General features: G+C 38.4%; 1 protein-coding gene across 3 annotated transcripts; it reads right to left on the bottom strand.

Moving 5' to 3' along the window:
• Positions 1-1,663: 1,663 nt before the first annotated feature.
• Positions 1,664-23,023, bottom strand: TMEM62 (transmembrane protein 62). Of its 3 annotated transcripts, none has more exons than XM_065838588.2 (14): positions 22,531-23,023; positions 19,287-19,398; positions 18,031-18,168; positions 16,879-16,924; positions 14,964-15,105; positions 12,762-12,886; positions 12,500-12,622; positions 11,499-11,654; positions 9,922-10,081; positions 8,139-8,252; positions 7,128-7,212; positions 5,447-5,551; positions 4,461-4,579; positions 1,664-3,665 (listed from the first exon to the last, which is right to left on the bottom strand). In XM_065838588.2, the coding sequence occupies exons 1-14, from the start codon at positions 22,708-22,710 to the stop codon at positions 3,339-3,341; spliced, it is 1,932 nt and encodes a 643-aa protein (XP_065694660.1). In that variant the 5' UTR covers positions 22,711-23,023; the 3' UTR covers positions 1,664-3,338. The 3 variants fall into 3 exon arrangements, with proteins under 3 accessions (XP_065694660.1, XP_065694663.1, XP_071665334.1); XM_065838591.2 differs by having other exon boundaries at positions 11,499-11,549; positions 22,531-23,022; XM_071809233.1 differs by lacking the exon at positions 19,287-19,398 and having other exon boundaries at positions 22,531-22,652.
• Between the last annotated feature and the right edge of the window lie 22 nt (positions 23,024-23,045).

The following is a 23,045-nucleotide window of genomic DNA, read 5'->3' as shown; positions in this document are numbered from 1 at the left end:
TCATAAGCAAGCAGCAGCATGAAAAATGGCACATGCTTTTTCTGAGAAACTTTTTGAAAATAAGAAGAGAACAAAATGTATTTGAAAGCCATTATCAGAATTATTTTTCTTTCCAAATAATTAAGTGTCCTTTTAGAGAACTTTCAAATGGGAACTCAGTATTTTAAAGGAGGTCCTCCATGCAGATCAAAAAAACCCCACAGCCAACAACCAAACAAAACCATAACCAAATAAACGAAAAAACCAAACGCTGCAGAGTATTGTAACAGAAGCATTTATCCTATGAAAGACTGATTTGTCACAGATGATACTAATGTTTGCCAGCAGTATGTGAAATACTTCAGCAATCTGGTTCCACGATCTGCCACTTGCTTTGCTCATTTTGCGTAGCTTGGAAAGGATATTCTTGACTTCAGAAGACCTCTGTGTTCTCATGCTTACCCCAGAACAGCTGTGCAGTACTATTTTAAAATAAAGAGAACTATATGCCAGAAGTAATCAATGCCAAAGCTGTTTCCTTCTATTCAAGTAAAAAAAGTTAATAAGTAAAATATTTTAATCCATAATTCATCCATAAACTGGAAAACCACGGAACAAGCCATGCAACACTATGAGAGATCTCACACTGATGCTGACTGATGTAAATGCTAAAATACATTCCAGCACAATACTGTGTTATCTTTTCAGCAGAAATGCTGCCTCTCAGTGAGTCCAAGAGCTTCATTTTGAAAGAACCAAACCCACACAATTCATCAGGACGACATAGGGCCCATTATCATGGGAATGTCTTCTCTCTTCAGTCCACCATCTTGATTTGTGCCTTCTGGGCACCACAGACCAACGGAAGAGCCAAGGCAGTTTTCTTTATAGGTGGCTTATAGATTCATCATATCTACCTAGTTGTTAGAGGTTTGTCCAGTTATCACCAGTTCATTTAAGAGACTGGTGATTCATTCTGGGAGATGGGCTGTATTTTATGAAACCAATTAATTTCAAGGGAAAACATACTGTATTGTGTTTTTTGTTACTCATAGTTAACTTGAGCAACCACTTACCTATATGATAAACACAGCTAAATTAAAGGTTTTAAGAATTTTCAGTCTGCTGAGATACAAAGAATTTACAAAAAACTTTTAAGAACGTATTGGTAAAGAGTGTGTCATCCTGTGTTAAAAATATAAAGCTCTGGAAGGAAAGTTGGTATTTTCCTGCTAAAGGTTTTAGAATATTGGAAAACTGTTTAAGAAGGAGAAAATCTGAATTAACATGAGACAAGGTAAGTTTAACTTGTCTGTTAGGCAAAAAAGAGCTTCCATAGCAGTGGCTGTAGAGCATGAGCACTTGCAATGCAGGGTGGAAGTTTCTGAGTTTCTACAGTGTGCTCTTCACTGGGATACCAGGGCAGGATAGTCCCTTTCTCTCAAATTTTGTTACATCATTTCCCACACATGTACGTAATTCACGCATCAACCATGTTTCAGAGCATGTGATTCTTATATGGGTCCCTGGTGCCAGGGATAGCACATCTACAAATGAAACATCTTCGCTCACCACATTATTAGCATCAAGAGATTCTTAACAGAATTCCACCCATTTACCCAACACAACCCATGGAGCCAAGAGGTAAATATTTGACAGAATAAGATTTTTAAGTCCATCGACATGTGATTACACTGAGATTTTATTACACTTCAATCAACTGCTACTACCACAACCAAAAATAGTCTCATTTCAGAACAGGGTCTTGTCACAGGGTATAGATATGAAGTATTTTATTGCCACTTCTTATGCTCCCTGAACACATATAAGTAATTTGTGAAATGTCAGGGTTTTTTTTTCAGTTGTATTTCTCACAAGTAAATTTTGTGCCCCGTCTCTTTGATTTTCTGACAACTTTGCAAAACAAACTTATGTAGCAAGAAATGACATTCTATATTTTCTTAACAGTGTATCTAACTTACACAAATGAGAGTGGTTACTCTCTTTCCTATTGTAAGTCATTGAAGAACAGGAATTAAGGAATGGGAAAACTCATCTTTTAGAAATAACAAAAAGTCTTAATTGTAATCAATATTTTCTTCCAATATGATTTATTTTCCTGTGTGTTCTACTGTAGTCACTGCTGTTTTTTTTCTAAGGTGCCATAAATAAGTTACCCCTCTTTTTTCTTGAGGAACCATAAATAAGTTACTGTAAAATTACCTAAAGTATTTTAAATATTCCACTCACAGCAGTCTTGTGAAGCAGGCCAGTGTTCTCCTTACTTTATAGATAAAGGCACCTCATCTCTCCTGGCTCTGGATCACTACATTCTTCATAAGTGTAACTGTTATATCATTTTTAAACTTAGAAAAACTGAAACTAAGTGAGTTTTCCTAGGTCACTCTTTGGTGCATTTGACTGAGACCCAGAAATGCAGCCCTGACCCCCTCGCTTACAGGATTCCTTCAAGCTCTCCCATCCTGAGGACATTGTCTCCATTCTTTGCTTTAAAGCTGAACTCCGACTACAGCTGGGAATCCCGGCAACACTCATCATTCACTGGCCTTTCACTGGTCAAGTGTGGGAAAACTGGCAGCCTCAGCACTGGAAAACAAAACTACTTCTTCCCAGAGAGAGAACATGTCAGTTAGCCATTTGACAAGATCAATAGGCCATGGCTCAGGTAAACATAAACACAAATACACATATACAGACCTAACAGCCTATAAACTGCTCATATATAGCACTGTGCACTGACAAAGTCTGTAAGCATAGGACTCTTACTGTGAAGGCCACCACAGCACCTTTGCAATAACCACCACTTCATAAAGACATCTGGCATAGTCTTGTAGTTAGTCTTGTTAAAATAGATGTAAATCTTGAAATAAAAAACAAAGTTATGCACAAACCCTGGAGCTCATTATCAAGATCTATGCTCATTTTTCCCAGCATTATAAAAATCAATAATTTAATGAATTAGAAGTATTTTTCCATTCATGGTAGTAATGAGCAAACATTTCCATTTTTTGATCCATACAGACATACCTATCTTCTGTATTACAAAACTCCCATTATAGAAATCATTGTACCATTTACTGTATACTGTATTAACGTATAATGTAAAAGTGTGTTATATAACATGTATTATACAGTACACTGCGTATGTGTAATACAATAAAAGTATAAAATACATATTGTAAAACATTTATGATTTAATACAGCTCTGTAGCAGTGCAGGTGCAGCTTCAGATCTTACCAGCTAATGGTTGGGCTGTATGGAATTCCAGCATCCCAAAACTATAGATTGTGCCTTCACAGTTTGTAAGTCAAAGAACTTTGAATACTTATGTTGTACATCAGAAACTCTGAGAGTTTTTCATTTCTACTCTGTAAGTTCTGAGTGCAGATGATTTCAGTGTCCAGGTTTTATAAATCAGAGCGGAGGCCAGCACCACCAGCCACGTTCTCATTGGGGAGAGGAAGAAAGCCAAGGTCCCGTAGGTTCGCTGCAGGAAATAGCAGGAATAGACCTGCCAGGCCAGGAGGAGGGTCATTGCCAGGTGAACGAGCACAGCTGTGAGACGTCGGACGTGACGGATGTGAGAACGGAAGCTGTGACCCTGGCATCGCAGCAAGAGGCACCAGCACAGATAGGCCATTAAGGGCAGGTTGAAAAACAACATCTGAAAACAAGAGCAGAGAAAAACAAGACGGTGAGCAAGCCAGGTGTTCTGGGTAACATACCTGAGGGCATAGAACACATAAAACCATCCTATTCTAAGTACTGAATACAATTCACAGAGCTGGAACCTTGGATGGAGCTGAAGCTGCCTGTGCCGCAGCCCCAGGTCGAGCATTCCTGTGCCCTCCTTTGCAGTGGGAGGCACTGACATGCATCTGACCTTTCTTGGAGCTGGCTCAGGGAGTCTGACTTGGCAAAATACTAGCACAGGAAAAAAGGAAGGTCCTTATGTCAGTTTAGCTCTCTGACCCAGCTCAGTGCAGTGTCAGACGAGTGTTAGCACTGGCGTAACAGAGGGACCATAAAGGAGGCAACATTAGCTTGGGTCTGGTTTACATGCCAAGGAACTGTTCCTTCTCTTTCAGACTAAGGGCAGCTGGGAAAACCAGAGGGCAGCCACATCAGACTACTGGAAGAACTGGACTTGGGGAGTGACATCTACTGATCTGAAAGGTTATTTAGAAAAAAATTAGAGTGGTAAATCTGTAGAGATGACTTCTAATCCAGACATCCAGGGAGTCCAAAGCAACACCAAACAGAAGAAAAGAGAAGTTTGAGAAAATAATGCACAACCTTCCTTTTGGAAGTTAAGAAAGAGCTGTTGTAGTCAGGCATGGCCACTCATCTTCTCTATCCTTCCAAGAAACCTTTCTTTATAAAACTATTACAAAAAAAAGTCAGGAAAAAGGTCCCAGAAGAAAGGAGTTTGTCAGCCTTGATTTTTATAAAAATGTACCTGTAAAATGCCAACCGCAAATGTCAGACTGCCCTGTAAGAAGGAACCACCGACAAACACTCCAAAGGAAAAACAGGCCCCCATGTGGCCATCTATCAGTTCACCTACAAACCACGGCCCTGAAAGACAGGAAACCAAACATACAGCACCATCAGACAATACAATCTAGACATGGCCCTTTTGCACATTGCTCCTTGTACTGCTGAGCACAAAGTGCTTAACAGGGGAAAATAACTTCTCTGTTGCTGGTCTATAGTAATAAGCCTAACGTTTTCATCTTCAACAAACAGCAATCTGATGAACATTCCTGATGTGAAGATACCACGGTAGAACACTGAGCTGTAGCATGCAATGAAAAGATGGTTTAATCTCTGTGACAATTTTCAACACCACATATAATGTTTTTCATATGGGAGAAGCAAAAAGATAGATCCTTTCAAATGCTGTCGTTTTCCCAGAATTACAGTAAGAAAAATGAAATACATGGTCATGAACAATTCTAGCACGGCTGAGCTTAGAAGTGAAACGGGCAGGCTGCACTATGTTGTGCGTACTACACTGACTGCCAAGGGAGGAACTATTTTAGCAGCATCGTATCAGTGGAGAAATAAGCTAAACTTAATAGCATCAGAGCTGAAATGTCTTAGTAACATGTCATGTGCAAAGTACCTTCAATATACTCATTTTACACCAAGGTACAAACAGATCTTATTCAAAGAATAAGTGAAAAAAAAATTAGATTTTTGAATACTCACCTTGCTTTCAGAATAATTTAATAATGTAAATGTTTAATTAATTCTAAGGCTTCTAAGTTGGGCTCTTACAAACAAACCTTCAGTCTCTTTGAACATTAACTTTTCAAGTTCCACATAGATTCTGTAGCTTCCGTAGATTCTCCAAGATGTTAGAAGTCTCATTTTTTATCAGGATCTGATGTGTCATTTAAAAACACTAATTTATGTCCTCCAGTACTCTACGTTACTTACCCAGAACAGTGTATAAATTCAGAACCAGAATGGAGTAATAAAAGACGTTTGTTTTACTGAAGACATGAAGGGAATACGAGGTCAGAGTAAGTAATCCTGGCTTTTCTAAACAGAGATAAAATATAAGAAAAATATACTTGATTCAGATTGCAACACACACATATATATGTATATATATAAAATATTGGTCTTTCTGAAATAAATCTGTACATTATTTACTCATTCTATTAAACAAGAAATATAAAATTAATATTTGGTATGTCTACAGAACAAACACAAGGGAATTCATTTCTGCTATTACTGTGATAACTCAAAGGCACCAATAAATATAACAATCTATGTTAAAAACAGACGAAGCTGCCCTTCTAAGTAAGTACACTTACTGTAAGTAAATAGAACTGAATGACCATTCTATACCCAGAAAATTAAGTTAGCTAGAATGAAAAACATGGAGAAAGTTCATACTAAGAGAAAAGTAAGAGATTCAAAACAGTAATTGTGCAAACTCAAAAAGGCAGGTCAGCATGGACTAGATTAACTGGATTTTCTTTGATTAAATCTACTTGGTGAGATCTGATAGCAACTCAGATAAAATGAAGGCTAGGTATTAAAATGGCAGCATTCTGACAAGCGTGTGATGTTGACAAAAAAGAGCAATATTAATTTTCTAACTGAAGCAGACAATTCATAGATTGACATCGACAGAGCCTTCCTACAAATGTTGGTTTTTAGAGTTTCACCTATTATGTGGCTGCCGTTCTCACAAAGCATTAAATCCCCAGAGGACAAGTTTGACCTTTTGGAAATCAACAGCTCTAACAAATTTGTTCATTAATTTGTAAAACATTTGTCACAGTCTACAGGGACCTTGCTGATCACAGAATGCTAGCTCTTCTCATTTTTAGTTGCTGAGTTCCAAAAAAGGCCACTGAAAATCTCTTCTGCTTCTATATAAGCAGTTGCTGTAGGATGCTACGTGATTATGACTATAAAGGAAGGGACATACACTGACATGAATAGGAAGGGAGGTGGCTTCCAGAAAAATCTCATTAGTAAGTTGTGGTTCAAACAATTGTTTAAAGAATAAACACCAAGAGCTTAGCAGTATTAATTTTACCAGATTCATCACAAACAAAATATCAACTTATGATAAAACTGATCTTAATATTATTTTGAGAATGACCCAAGCCTATTCATGTTCTTTGCAAAGATTAACAAAAATTACTTTTGTAGACGGAAATCTGTTTCTCCACTCAGGAGACAGAGAATTCTGTGCCAGCTGTAGTGAAACAAGCACACATACAGAACTAATACAAAATAAAACATTCCTTTCCCTATGCATTGGATTCTTCAGTGAGAAAATCAAAATGAAACCTTTAGACTTCAATTAATTGGCTTTTTGTTTAAACAAAGACACCTGATCACGTTTTTAGTTTTTAATTTACTTTACTTGATATATTGGAGGTTTTCTGGGTCCCCTTAAAAGCAAAACGGCAGCTTCTGAGAACCCAATGAAACCCCACAGTACTAGATGCAAAATGCATATGGTGATGAACAGCACAATTACTTAAGATACTGTTAGCATACAGATAAATAGTAAAAAAAAAAAAAACCAACAAGCCAAACCAAACCAACAAAAACCCAAACCGAAACAAACCCACAGACAAACATTGGCTCATACCTTTGAGCGCTGGCTTTTGGAGGTATCTGAAAATAACAAGCAAGGCGACCTGAATCAGCACAATCAGTCCAAAGAGCACACGAGCCTGAAAACAGAGTTTTAATTCTAAGCCAGCCCTGGAGCAGTAGCTGCCTTTGAGGATGCCTTATGGACATGGATAGGATGATACAAAGATTTCTAACTAAAACACATATTCAAAGCTTGACGGTGTAATTGAACTGAAGAGTCAAAATAAACTTAAGAGTTTCTAAGTTATTTGACTTCTTACTGACTTGAATTCAACTGGATGGCTGAAAGTGATAGACCTGGATCTTTCCAAAACGAGGTGTGTAAAACACATCTATTGAAACAGTGTAAACACACTTCCTATGGAAAACATCTTCTGAGCACTGTACTGAATAGAACTGCAGTTCAAGACATCGTGGAGAATATCGGTTACTGATTAACAAGACCAACATAATTTTGAGCCAATCATGATACTATCTACAGTCACGTGGACTGTCCTATGTTGTTCTATAAGTGCACCTAAACTATTATGACATGCCTTCTTTGCATGTATTGAGCTGTAACGCTTCTGGATATGACCTGGGACTGGGAATTTTGCCTTCCTTTTCACTAGAGCAAGCTATAATGTCAGCAGCTGCTGTGAGACTTTTTCTAGCATTCCTACCAGGACACATATTGCAACAGACCACAGTGAAGTTTTCTTTCTGCTACCTCCAGTAGCTTCTTTTCCATTTCTTGCTTGCGCAAAATGTGGGTATACCTGTGCCCAAAAATGGACAATTGTGACTAAATCCACGAAGTCAACTGTTTGCATGAACCATTGCCACAAACTCACGTTTGAAGTGTGCAATTTGAGAAAGGAAACTTGAAATATTTGTGAAATTCCAATGGAGTCATCTGGAAAAAGCAAAATGTATTCAAGCCTATCAGGAATTAGGAAAATGCCTCCTGCAGTCTCCGGGGAAACCAAAACGGAGTGACAGCTGTTTTGCTGAAAGTACTTACTAGAACATAATGGTCAGTAAGAAGAATAACAGATTGCAAAAAGCCAAAGCTAAGAGAGAGGTTTTCTTCCATTGCAAATTTATGACCCCGGGTGCTAATTCTTCCTGCAGCATCCTAGATTGATATAAAATAAGAGAGCAATTAGATACCAGTAGTGCACAAAATATCTAATTGAAGTTGCTAATTATCATTGCAGCTTTTTTGGAAAGATCCAATTGATGCATGCATGTCTGGCATAATGTTGTATTAAATACGTTTACCTACAAGATTACTTACTGACAATTTCGTAGTTTCAAGTAAACTGATGATTGTAAGTTCATAATCTGAAAGTGCTACATATGAAGCAGATCCTGGCCGAGATTCAGCACCTTGTGGAAGACAGTGACTATTTATTTGCCACCATCACCACTTGCTTTCTGAAAGCTCAATTCTAGATAATAGATCATCTTAAAATATTTTGAAGCTTTGTTGTGCTTCTTTTCTGGCATATTTGGTAGAAATTGATATTGATAAACAGTAACACTGCTACATTTGTTCAACAGTTTGATACTTCTGCATGTGTAACACTGGCACCTTACCTTCCAGTACATAATACATGGTTTATTTATAGTAAAGGATTCAGTATGTTTAATGTGATTACAGATGAGACAATATTTGGACAATCCTAGAAACTACATACAGCAATTGTAGTATTCATATTTTCTCCAGGTACCTAACTCAAGTTAATGCTTCATCCTCCTCGTTTATCCAAAACTATTCAGTTACTAGATGTAATAGTGATTTATGACTGGAGGGGAAAGGAAATTAATTTTTTTAACCCCCCACTCAGTTATCTGATAACAAGCCTGTATTTGCAAACAAACTACTGCTCTGCAGGCCTGTATAACCCTCTTCAAATGTTACTCAGTTTTGCGCATATGCTTTCATGATCATCACAAAAAAACAAAACCAAAAACCAAACCACTCATGAAATACAGCTCTCACAAGTAAAGCATCACAGAAATCAGTAACAAGCGAGGGGGTAGAACACTGACCGCACAGAAAGGCCATTAAAAAAAAGGGCAATATCGTTCTTGTCCTGTGAGAAATAATGCCTAGCTGGGTTCCAGCAAGCAGGACAAAGCTGGCTTTCCCATTACTATTGTGCAAATGTGCAGAATGTTAGAACAGTCTGATCGAGTTCTTTGAAGGCCACTTGAAAGTACCAAAATGAAACATAGTACCAAGAACAGAAGCATTAACTGAAAAACATTTTTTTCACCCAGTAATCTAAGATCAGTTAGGTCTGACATTCTGGGAAACAGAAACTGTATTCACTGTCAGCCTGTAAGAGATCATGTAAGGAACTTCAATTATAACCAAAGACAGCATTCCAATCTTCCAGCTCTAGTTCCTTTGCCTTCTGAACTAACATGATGCTACTTCCTATTTTCTTTAAGCACGATTATTTTTCTTCCAGGACAACCTTAAAAGTTGTTGCCTGTTACTCAAAATAATTTATTTTTGACAAATTACTTGCTCCTCTGTCATGTCCTATTATGTTTCTCAAGAAAAATAATAATCCTTTCTTTTGTTCAGATGCTTTATGAATGTTTTAGTGCTCAGCAGTCAGCGTTTTTTTAATTCAATAAATCCTTTCGGTTTTGTAATCAGACAAATATGAAAGGAAGTCTGTTAGTCTGTCATAATATATTTTGTCCCTAGTTATGTAGATACAGAAGGGTGATGGAGCAGATGTGACAACATAAAAGTTCAGTACAAAGAATGCCAACAGGTACTTTACCTGTACAGTCACATCTATGTGATGGAACCCTTCACTGTAGTTTTGTGGACTCCACCTCAGCACATAGAGAGGGCCAGACACCTGATGTGCATTCCCCAAGTGAACTCCATCTATATAGACTCTGACAGAGATAATGGCAGAAGGAGAAAAGGCCAGAATTCTAAGGAGTAAATAAACAGCAAAATAAACAGATTTGTTACAGGACTTGCAGATTGTCATTATTTCCTGAAGAGAAGTCCCTAAAGATTACACTACCTTGTACTTAAGAGTTAGAAATTAAACCGGTGAAATATCTGTAGGTTAATAGTAACGTGGTAGCTCTTTCCTACAGTTAAAACCAGAAGTTTTGTATGGTATTGTACAAAAGAATAGGAGAGAAAACCAATGTGTGGAACCGACGAAAAAGTGGCACAGATCCTCATGTCTTGACAGAAATAAGCTTAGAACTCTTGCTGGCAAAACATTTGCTAATGCAAGTGAGATGCATCCTCCTGCACACATGCAAACACAGAATCAATACTTGTAGATATCTTCTCTCTCTCTAAAGTCCTTTGTTGTTGGGTGTGGTTGTTTTTTCTTTTTTTTGTTGTTGTTGACTTTTTATTTTTTTCTTTTTTTTTTACTTTTTGCTAGTCAGAATATAACCTTTCAGTCTTTGTAACTGAATTTACGAGACATGGAATGGAACGCAAGACTGGTATTATAGATCTGAGACACCAATAAATGCAGTATCACTTGGCAGTGCTTATATTCAGAGAAATATTAATAGTAATACTAATACAGACTCAATATATTGCACACAGCATTTCTTTCATTTCTGGTAACACAAAAGGCATTGCAGAGCATGTTTCAGTCAAATAAGGGAGTCTCATATAGTTACGGTGAACAATTCTACCTGTTCATATATTTAATACAATCATAAGAATGTTCACATAGGGTTCTCAATAGGAAACTGGAAAGTAGACAGACTTAGTAGGACACTGCTTCCTAACTGAAAAGTATGACAATCTTCTTTTGATTGGAATTCTGGGCATGCAATATACCCATATATCTAATGCATATTGGTCTAACAGCAAATATAAGATGTTGAAAAGGCACAGAAATTTTACATACAAATAAAAAAAAATAGAAAAGGTAGAAATAGAAAGACGGAGAGATTTAAAACAAATATGAAAATTGGCGGAGGCTGAAGATGTTTTTATAGATGCAGGTTGTATGGAAACACAAGAGGCTAAGTCTGAAGTGAATAGAGAAAACACTTAGAAAAATAGACAAAATCCTGACATCAGCAGAAGCGATGTGAACATGTGAGATTAATAACATGGATTACATGGTAACTGCATAAATAAAATGAATATTAATTACTACTATATGATCTCATTTTATCACAGATATGACACAAAGGGACCTCTCAGGAACAATATTACAGAGAAAACTGACTTCTGAGAACAGTGGACACATGCATCTAAAAAAAAAAGGTTTTGTGTATATAGATGTAAATATAGATGTACATTACAACCAAGACACCGGCTATTAAATATAGTTAAATACTGTGAAATCTAGAGATAAGAGGGTACCTGATATGAGTGGAATGAAGAATTTTCACTAGTGGTTCATGAGCAGAACTGCTGTAGAGGAAGGATTTGGGATTGGTGATGAGAACTACAGGCCATTCTTCAAAGTTAAGATCTACAAAGCTAAAGAGGTCATGATCAAATGCAAGGATTCGGTACCTAGAATTAAAGGGAAAAAAAATTTTTGATACTAACTACTGCACACACAGCTGATCTCCATGCTTCCCAAGTTCCTAAAGATAACTTGTTTATTTTCCATTTATTCTCTTTTGTAGTTGATCTTGTAGTCCGCTGTATTAACTGTACAGCTGGTTACCTCTGATCAGGTTCATTGATTATAAATCACTGAAGCACCACTCAAAATTCCAAATGCCAAGAATTATTGAATTTTGTAGATGAATCAGATAGACTAACGTCATGTTAAAGAATTCAAATATCACGTACATTACTACAGTGTCTGGGTAGGTATTCTAGTATGGACAAAGACCCAGTGCGCTCTCTTCCTGTATGCATGGAAGTATCTTTCTTAAGATTACTGCAGAATAAAAGTTAGTATGCTACTATACATTCCACACAGCATCAGACACTTTCGATGTGCTGCTAAAGTAACATTTTTCAAGTAGACTTCTTTGTCTCTAAAATTCTAATAACTGGTGCAGAGCATGGGTATTTTGAAGTAGTGATGCTGAATTTTATTATAATACATTTTATTTGTCTACTCTGAAGTGTAACTGCATACTAAATGGATGTTTAGATGCCCTCTTTTTAATTTCTGAATATCAAGAATGAATTACTTAATTAATTACTTAATTTACTAGCACATTGTTGGTGTAGGGAAAAAAATCCCAGACCTACACAGAGATACATTTTTCAAAAGCATTAACAGTAATAACCAGTCAAGCAGATCTAATGCTTCTTTCAAATTCTCCAAACATCATGAAAAGGAGTCACAGTATAACCATGCAGGCTGCATATAATTATTTGCTGACATAGCGTTTCCTTACCTCCTATTATCCATCCAGTCTCCCAGTTCGAGTTCCAGAGTACCGCCACGGTGTTGACTGTGCAGAACTGGCATCAGCCCACCCAGTGTATGGAGATGTCCACACAAATAGGCTGTGGCAGAACTAAGACAAGAACATAAGAATTGTGATTATTGGGTGGGAAGGAAATAGCACTGCAGAAAACCTGGAAAGTGACAGGCAAGTATTAGGAGAGTCAAGAAATGTACTTCAGACTGAAATCACACAGGTAAAAAAATCTTACTTCATTAATGTTCGTATTCCTGGGGCTGGGGAGACGATCACTGAGGTGGGAAAATGGCCAAACCAGACAGTATGATTGCTGTGCAGACTTTCTGTTGCCATCACCGACAGCTCTTTCATTTGATTCTGAAACAGGCAGGTGTATGAAAGACAAACAAGCAACCAAACAAACGTGTTTAACATTCAGGCTATTTGGAAAGAACAGCAAACAGAAGCCAGAAAGAAACTAATGAAGAGTGCAATTAATTTTTTTTTTTTTTTCCAGAGAATACTCTCAGTTCCTTTAGGGACAAACTCTGTCACCAGATGTATCCCTGAAATCCAGTGCTGGAAAAACAAAGTGGAAACAAGACACTCAACGCCTTCCTTGCAACTGAATATAGGAAAAGTGCAATATAAAGAAAGATTTTGGTAAAGAAGATTTCTATCCTTTCTACTGCTTATTTATACAGTCAAAGAGGACATGCTTGAGTTGATTTTATAAACATCCTTATCTTACAATTATCATCCCTACTATCTCTTGAGTTGCTAGATGGCCTTTAATAGGCATGTCAGACCACATAAACTGTGCACCCTTTGCTTCAGTCATTTAACTGGATGAACTATGATGCTGAATCTTGAAAATATTACTCAGCCATTGCTCTTAAAGTTAAGCAAAAGTAAGACTATACACAGCAGGTAAATTTTCTCTCCTTTACATGTTTGGCTTCCACTATCAAATCAACCGCTTACTGTCCAGAGAGACTCAAACATCTCAAAGTCTAACAGCGGAGGCAGAAAAACTAAAATCAGGAAAGAACACAAATCCACTCTTTCACCATTTTGCAGATCAGCCTTCAGGGTAACCCAGAGAACAACCAATATATTTTTTTCCCTCCTGCCTGAAAATAAACTCTGAAGGGCATGAATAAATGAAATGGAAATAAAGGTATATTAAAAAAGAATAGATTCAGTATACCATTCTGGGTTAATGTAAAGGGCTTGTTAAGTGAGATTATATTTCCTTCACCTTTATGAATTTGGGCTTTAAGAATATTTTTACCTAAGCTATGCAATCAAATAACTGATACAAATCTATTGCATTTTTCAAATTCCTGGCAGAGCTTTAATTCTTAATAAATAGGTATCTACCTTTACCTTCAGTTTTGTGTAAAAATCTGCAAATGATTCTCTCTGGACTCCTGCTGCTGGGCAATTAGCAAGCAAATGCTTGACTTATGGCAGCCAAGGACAGGAGCTCTAGACTCAATGGCATTTCTTAGCTCCTCGAGAGTTTGTCTGCAAAATCTACTGTACACACTTTGGTTTACTGTAAACAATGAGAACAGTACTTGGCAATCCTACAGCAGCTTTCATCTAAGTACCACCAAGCACTTTACAAACCCTTAATTAAATGTCGAGCCTCCTTTAGACAAGATTAGAGGGAGGACATTTTACTTCTCATTGAGGTTGTTATCACAGGCAAAATATGACATCTGTTTACCAAAACACAGTAATTCTTTGCCAAGGCTTCTTTCAGAAGAGTATCTCAAGAACAACAGCATATCAACAAACTACAGAGAAAAATCAAAGAGAAGTAAAATGTTATCTAAGATAATATGTGATTTAAACATCGGGATTAATGTTATTTTTTTCAAAAAAATACCCCATAATTTTTATGATCTCAGAAGACCAGACCTAACTTTCATAAATGACACATTTCTTTATAGCATTATCTTTCACATTATTCCATTGATAAGTGCAACTCTCTCATCACTAATATCCATGGAAAAAAAAAAACAACTAACAAACCAAAAAGGAGTGAAATTAGAAAGTTTGGGGCTTTGTGGCTTTGTTTTTTTGTGTTTTGTTGTTGTTGTTTTTTTTTTTTTTTTCCTTAAACTTTACAGCATATAAGGAAATTATCACTCAAGCCTAGCTAAATGCTAAGAAACTACCGACAGTGTCCTTAAAATGTCTAATTTGACATTTTTGTACTGGATTATTTCTTAAGAGAGAAAACACAGATACTCTAATGTTAAGTGACACATTCATTTTTCTAAATAAATGTCCCACCAGCATAATAACTTAAAAATGTAAAGACTCTTTCGGATGAGCACAAATATTTCAGCTAACTCTTCTTTATAAAACAAACAAACCCCACAAACAAACCACTACAGAAGTAAAACAGCCAGCAAAATGGAATGCAAAACTTATTAAATACCATGTTTAAAATTCCAAAGAAATTAAAGGGTCTCTTAGGGCCTGGGGTGAGTGTGGCATCCACACAGATGAATGAATAGTTCCCAAAAGAGGTGGTGTGGATGTAATGGAAAGAGCCATCTTTACGCCAGGCGGAGTATTTCCTGCCAAAATAAAATGGCAATATTGCTGTTAGGAAAGCTTGCAGCAATGACAAAGATGACCTGCATAATATAAGTACAAGATTTCCTGCATTAGATCTATCTCCACGCTATTACTGCAGTAAAGTCTCTTCTTGAAATCAATGGCACTGAAAAGTCTGTACTTCAAAGAAAACACGTAACATGTGTTAAGGCAAGCAGCAGGTGAGCATACAAACATACAAAAAAAAGTTAGCCTAAATACATTTTCCATGAGCAACATGGTACTTTTTAATGGATAAAAGATAGGCTGACAGCATAAACAATGCAAAACTAATAGGTAAGATGACAGAACAGCAGGATCTTACACCACTCTTAATAAAAGGAGATCTGCAAAGGAAAAAAAAAAGTCTTTATTGTTGGTATCTGAAAGAATTTTTCAAAAAGCTTTTTTTTCCTTTTTTACCTAGAAATATCAAAGAAATCAAGTCCTGTAACTAAAATGATCATGAATAAATCTGAGATTAACTAAAAGTTATTTGGTTTAATTGGGGGGAATATTTTTCATTTTCTTTTGGGGTTTTGGGTTGGTTTTTTGTGTGTGGTTGCTTTTTTTAATTTAAACTCCCTGCATGATACATGGAAGCTAAAACATCCCTGAGTTCAGATGAGTATAGTTTGAACTCAACCACCCAGAAAGCAGTTCATATCACTATTGGTCCACCAATCAGAATCAACAATAAAATTGCCACAAAGGTTGACCTGAAGAGAATAAAAGCCAGTATATAAAAAACAAGCTTCAGATACAAATCAATACTTCCAATGCCATAAAGACCCTTTCACAATGTTTATTTTTTGAAGCTAATGTTACCTTTATGAATATAATGAACTTCAATAAGAAAACTGGCAGCTCAGTACAATAATCCTAAAATTTCTGCCTTTAGTCCCACTTAGCATATCTGTAACAGTTGAATCATCCTCTGCTCATGCTATGGACATAAAAGAGGAACCCATGTTTTTGTGCAAAAATATTATTGTATTTCCAAAGAGTCAAAGCTGAAAGCACCACCAAAATTATGAGACAAGATTTTGTGTTCAGATGTGAAGGGCAGAAGAAACTGAGAAGTTAAACACGAGTTACAACTGAGACTACCATCACAATGTACAAGCAAAAGAGTCAGCTGAAGAGGGGAAAGTTTCCTCACCTATCTTCACATTTAAATCTCAAGTGTGTTCCTCAAGAACATTTGTCCGCCCTTCATCATTATCCGTTCTTTTTTTTTTTTTTTCTCTACCTTGAGTTTTCTAAAATGACTCAGATGTGAAGAAATGGCTCAGATAAAATTCAGGTCCATATGACATGAAGGGCACTTTTGGACATGCAGAAAGAACATAAAAAAGTGAAGTTTTCTCTTGCTTTCTTTTTCTTTTCTCATCTACTTTAAGGAGGACAAGCATTCTTTGGGAACACTGGTTTTACAGAAATAGGTCGCACACTGTTCTGAGGAAACTGAACAACTAATGGACAGACCATCTCCTAGATGCAGGCAGATTTACAATATACTCAATTACAAAGCAGAGAGGAATGAGAGATAAGAAGTCTCTCCAAAGAATTCTGTATTTTCACAACTATCCTGCTCTATTAACTGGCACTGGAAAAGAGAGGGGGAATAGCAAACATGATCCCGGACTACAGGAAAGTCAGTGAAAAGGCATATATGTGATAGATGAAAACAGAATATTGTTTATTGAGTTCGACCTTAAATATAATGGCATCTGTATGGTAAATAAAAGTACCTGTAATAATTCTGAGCACTATCCAGTTGTGGAATGTTGAATGAATCTGTAAAGGAGAAAAAAAGGAAATGAAGAAACCTTCAGATCAAATTGATTGTTGACCTTTGTATTTTATTTCCTAATGTTGAGATAAAGCCGTCTCAGCAGGCACTGAAGAGCTATTTTTTTAAAAACCCATATTTGACAAATAGACTATCTAACTGTGCAGAGAAGACATTATATACTTGATGCAGTTGACCCAAAAGTGGGAATAGTTTTCTCATTTAAGTTTCAATTCAAATATAAAATTGTTGTGGGAACGTAAATTGTTATTTAGTGGCTAAAACCTAATCATGCGTTTCCGCTTTGGCCATAAAGCTTTTCAGAAGTTTTTCGGATTGAGTGCATTCTCTGTAACTAAGACCTAACTCATTCAAGAAAAACAAAGTAGCAATAGCATCAGACAATAGCATGTGTAAAACAGACAGCAGCCTGGGGAGGTTTGTACTGTAAGTGGGGTCCAAGCCTCCATTAAGGCTGATAACAGAAGCCTGATAGGGAAATGGGAGTAAAATGTCATATACAGACTGTATATGATAAAGTATACACTTTTTTTTTCTCCAGTGCTAGGCTTCCTAGTTTTGCCCTTCCTGTAATAGCCAGATTATATATCCTACAAGGTTTTTAACTTGTGTTTGAATGCTTAGAATGTAGCAACAACTCATGATGTGCACAAATTTCCATGAGTTCTTTCTATTAGAAAGAAAACATGCTGAATATGCACTACTTTTTAACCTACCTGTGGGGGGAAGTCTGTGAAATGTAAATTGAAACAATTTCTTCATTAGGGTAAGGTTACAGTTTGCCCTTCCATTAAATGACACAGTATATAAAGTAATGACCTGGAGACTAATGTCTGGAGGTATCTTCTACCACTTGCCAGGCAAAAGCAATAAAAGAAGTCTCTTACTTCCCCGGTACTAAAACTCTAGTAATTGCCGGTAAACAAAGTGTGCCCTCAGTAGAGCAGACATGTGGATGGCAAGCCCTTCTACTGACTCATAGCCACCACAAACATGCTAGTAAGTACTAATACTTTACTACTATATTCTAACTTGCCTACACCAGCTCTGTAATCAGAGGAAAGGAAGAGATGTTTTATTTCCTTCTTACCATGATTCCCTTTGATGTCTATCCACTTGGTTTTTTCCATGACCTTTGATCTCTTCAGGATTGACCAGTAAGTTTTCCATTCTGCTTCTACCTGCTCAGATCCCAGTTTATCTCTTGTTTTAGCATCTGTCAGGTCACCTGAAAGCATACAAAGGTGAGATATGACTAGAAACCTACACAGTTCACACACATACTGTGACTAGGCAAGCACGCAATCCAGGCCTCCTAATGTAGGTGGCTGCAGGCTCCCGCGTGCAATCGTGATGTTCCTGTCATCTGGTCCAAGAGGTTGCTGTAACTTAAGTGCCTTCCAATGCACATATAGCAGCCTGTTCAAACATCTATCAAGCACATCACTGCAGCACATTTACCAACACCACGCCAAAGTAAAGAAAATGGTTATGCATTTATTATGCCTGAAGGTTCTAGCCACAGAAGCTTTAACTTCACACCTTCTGTACCCCTCAAGCTCAAATTAAAGGTCAAACCACTCCCATTTCTGTTCATATACTACAGCCTCCTGGAACTGCTAGTTAAAAGATTAATGGTAACTACTTCTGAAGTCTTAATTTAAAAAGCAAGCAGCAGATAAGCAGCTCTCTGTAGAAACAAAAGTTGAGGTCTAGCACTAAGATTCTAAAGTCTTGCATATTGTAATGGCTCGAAGTTTTTTCATTTGCTTGCCAAAACAATTTAAATAGCAATAGCAAGCTATTGAACAAAATGGCAAGACTTATTTCACCTGTCTTGGTATGATACATTCAAATGGAAAGGAGTGATGAAATCTTATGTTAATTCACAGATTATTTTATTGCAAATGAGCAGGGATTGCTCTGAGACAGGAACTGGTTCTTAATGGCTAATCAGAGACATTGCTCACTTCTGTAATTTCAAATACAAAGAATGACAGACAATCACAACCAGGCGCACAAGAAGGAAGGTAGCTGCTAGCAAGGACTAAGGTGTAGCGACAAATATTGGGAAACAAGAGTCATATTGCATAATTATGTTTTTGTTACATATAATACACACAGAACTCATCGTGAAACTCAAGACATTGAACAAAATCTAATTCTCTTGAGTTTCTAAGTTATTCTCTTCTGCTTCGAGCAGCCTATCTTCAGCTGCAATTCCATTTCCATTGTTTAAGATACCATATGGCTTTAAAGTTCTCTATTGAGATGCTAGAATTTTGCTTATTTGCTCTTCCTTTGACAGCACATTCAACAGGAAACTCACACTTTTGAATTGCTCACCTGTTGCTAGAACAAATGCTGGCTGAATTATATCAATTGTTTCAGAACAGAATTTTTCTAAGTCAGGAGCTCGTTTGGGATCCCGAAATCTACTGATATGAATATCTGATACCTGCAAAAGAGAAAAATGACACACTGTCCCAAGCAGAGGGTTATTGCTGCCCAGCTTGTTCTGCAAAGCCAAGCACATGCAACATAAGAGCGGTCATAGCGATTCATATCAGTATAAGGGATACCGGCAGAATCAGAAGTGGATGATTAGGGGAGAAAAAAGCAGAGTAAGCACATGATATTGCACCTCTAATCCCTAACATCACATGCATATCAAGAAAATTTCCTTAAATCTAAGGGCATACAACAACATGGGGAAATACTTAGCTATCTACAGTAAGTCTCGATGGCTCTAAGTGGCCTGTTGACTTCTAAATTCTGTGAGCTTCTGGTACAATACAGTGGTCTTGCTGCAGGAGAGAATACTAAGCATTTCTGAAAAGCAAAAATAGGTTAAAGTTACCTATGACTAGAAGCATACTGACAACTAATTTAGTAACTTGTGTGACATTTCCATTAGCTGGGTGGAAGGTTTTCTAACATTCTCCTCATGCATTTAATGGAGCTGATGAGTATGTTTAGGTCCCATTCCACAGGCCTTCATGAAAGCAAAGATTGCCCAATAAATTATGATGCCACTTGTACACAACTGTAAAAGATGCTGATCATATCTAAATGAAACAGTCATAGCCTTCACATCAGAAGAGTCATATAGGGCGGGATGGGGAGAATAAGAAAAGTAAGATTATTATTTTTATTTTTTTTTCTACATTGTGGCTTTTCTGGTCTGTCCAAAACAAATCTAGAGTGAATCCTTTCAATTCCACTTTCCATTCCACTTCAGTCAACCAACTAATAACCTATCCTGCTCAGTTTAGACAAATGGTATTTGATGCTCAAAAAATGATGAGCACATGCTTATGGCCATCTGATGAGATCACTAACTGAGAAAGAAAAACATTAGTTTTTACATTCAGTTTAATACACCGAGTCTTATAAAGCTTTTTCCGGACATTGCCTGAATACAGTTTTTCAGTTTAGTCATATCCTTAACTTCATTTTTATTGATACAGTCAGGTTGGTATGAATTAAAGAGTACAGTAAAACTACCTTAACAAGCCTGATTTTCTACAGAGATCTTCCCACATTTTTCCTCTACTACGATACTAGTTTAAGATTTACAAAACACTTTTCTTCTAAGTTCTAAGAGTTACAGTGTCCTGAGACTTCTGAGAGCTGCAACTAAGTTCCTGTTATCACTAAAAGCCATGAAATATGAAAATCTTGGGAGTGGAGCTTCTCCTTATTTTTTGTTTGCTTGTTTTTGTTTTGAATTAACCTCAAAAGATGTCCCAATAAAAGGGAAGTCAGTGGACAAAGGGATAAAACTTGTAATGCTCTTGTTTAATTTCCCAAAATGTAGGTAAAAGCCCACTTACTGCATTTCTTTTCTCTTTCCCCTCACTCTGACTCATGTGGAAATTTAGCCTCTCTCACTGCATCATAGGCAGCAACTTTCATCAAAATGTGTTGGAAGAGACTCAGGAGTGAGAAGAAATCCCCATCCACATTCCTTATCCAGAGAGGATGTGGCTCAGAAAAGGCAGGCATTACAAGGGAGCATTACAAGGCCTATAGCAACAGTAAAATGCAGCCAGCTGGCAGAAAGAGAAAAATCAGCGGTAAGCTTGTCGAATATTGAACTAGAGTGCCTATTAGGCACTGGGTAAGAAAGGAAGTTATACTATAAGAAAGATGAAAGAGCCATTAATACAAGATTACAGTAGAAAGATTGCAATTTAGTTCAGTTTAAGAAGAGATGGTCCTGTGGATAGGAAGAAAAACAAAGCAGGAATTGCTGGGGGAGGAACCCATCATCTTGAGATCTATCCAGTGACCTAAGCTAGACCTATGGAGTCACCAGGGAGCCTGAAGCCTGTTTCCCACAACATCATCAGGCACAATGCTGGATTTAGTGCTTAATTAATTTCCAAGACAGGCCAATGACAAAGCAACTGTTAAAGGGCATGTCTGAAAGAGAACATAACCACTTGAAAGTAAAGCCAAGTCTAAAATTAGGTGTGCCCTGACCTATCCTTGGGAGAACTCCATTTGAAGTAACACAACCAGAGAGAACACGGCAATAGAGGTATGGAGCTGCATACACTGTTTGTCAGCATAGCCCTACAGCTGCTATATGCTGCTGTAGTTGACTCTCTTCAAGATAACAACTTGAGATAGGGGCTTTATCTACATTAATTCAAGCATATCTTGAAATCTGTTCTGCAGCTTTAAGTCATCTAAGGAAAAATTACTGAAAAAAATTACTTTGAAAATACATAGCAATCAGAGAGAACACAAAGGCTAATAACATGTCAGCTTGTGCACACAGAGTACTGCCTGCAGCTAATACATTGAGCCAAAGGGTCCTTGAGTTTGATCATAAACGCAAAATAGTAAAAGTAGCTTATTTGTTAGAAGGAACTGCAGAGCAACCCCAGTGACATCTCAGCCATTGATTACCTGCAAACCTGTGAACAGCTTGAGGTTATACAGTAAATGCTTCAGGAATGGTCTGGGGCCAAGGGTCAGAAAAGAGACCACAGAAGCATCCAGATGTGACAGTTTCTTTCCAGGACTATGCCATTTGGATCTTATGTTCAGCCTGGAAACAAAGCTCTGTACATTTAACCTAATATACATCACTCTTGCACTGGCCCAGCACCTTTTATAAAAATCCATGTAACTATTTTCATGGCCACGTAACTTTTGGAAGGGCAAAGGACAGGCAGAGCTGCATTTCTCACTGGGGTATTAGATAATACCGTACAGGATGCTGATGCACTATATAGTCTTAGCGTAATTATTAGCTGAGTTTTAGTTACTAGTTTCTACCCCTCACACCTTATTTTTGTGGTAGTCTAGTGAGCTGGCCAAACACCTGCAACTTCGGATTGACTCGAGCCTCCGGGATTGCAAAGGGAGACAGCCAAGGGGCACAACTACCCGAGGCAGGCGCCGAAGCACACCCCCGTCAGAGTGCGGCAGCCCCTCGCTCGGTGGCCTCGCACCGCCACCTCCGCCGCTACGGAGCCCCGAGAACCGGGGGCGACCGCTCCCCAGCGCGGCGCCAACCGCCGCCGCTCGCACCGGCCTGTTGCTCGTCTCCGAGCCGTCCCCGAGCGCCGCTCACCTGCACAGCCCACAGCAAGTTGGCGGCCTCCGCGCCGGGGGCAGGCTGAGGGGCCCGCAGCCGCTGACCCACCGGCGGCGCCGCCCCCGAAGGTGCGTACCAATCCAGCAGCAGCGCCACGGCGGCCGCGGTCAGCAGCCCCGCAGCCAGCTTCAGCATCCCGCGCCGCGCCGCCACCATGCGCCGGCCCCGGGCGGCAGCGCCGGCTGCAGCACTTCCGCGTCACGGCCTACGGCCTACCGCCTGGCGCTCGGCCGTGGCTGGCCCGGAGGCCCGATGCCAGCGGGAGCAGGGTGGGGAACGCTCCCCTTCTGCGGGCGCTGTTATCTGGCCGGGCTGCGGGATCCGCCCGCAGCTCCGCGGCCGCCCTCGCCCAGGCCGGGCAGCTCTGAGCGGCTCTAGGTCGCCCCCGTGCCCCGGGTCCCGAGCGTGCAGGCTGCCCCGCAGGCTGCCCGGGGGACTGGAAATGCCCGAAAGGCTAAAACCGAACAAACCGGCGCGTTATTTGAAACGGG

Source organism: Patagioenas fasciata, chromosome 5 (genome assembly GCF_037038585.1).
Source record: "Patagioenas fasciata isolate bPatFas1 chromosome 5, bPatFas1.hap1, whole genome shotgun sequence".
Taxonomy (NCBI): Eukaryota; Metazoa; Chordata; class Aves; order Columbiformes; family Columbidae; genus Patagioenas; species Patagioenas fasciata.
Note: the sequence above shows the minus strand (reverse complement) of the source record. Positions and strands in the feature narration are given on the sequence as shown.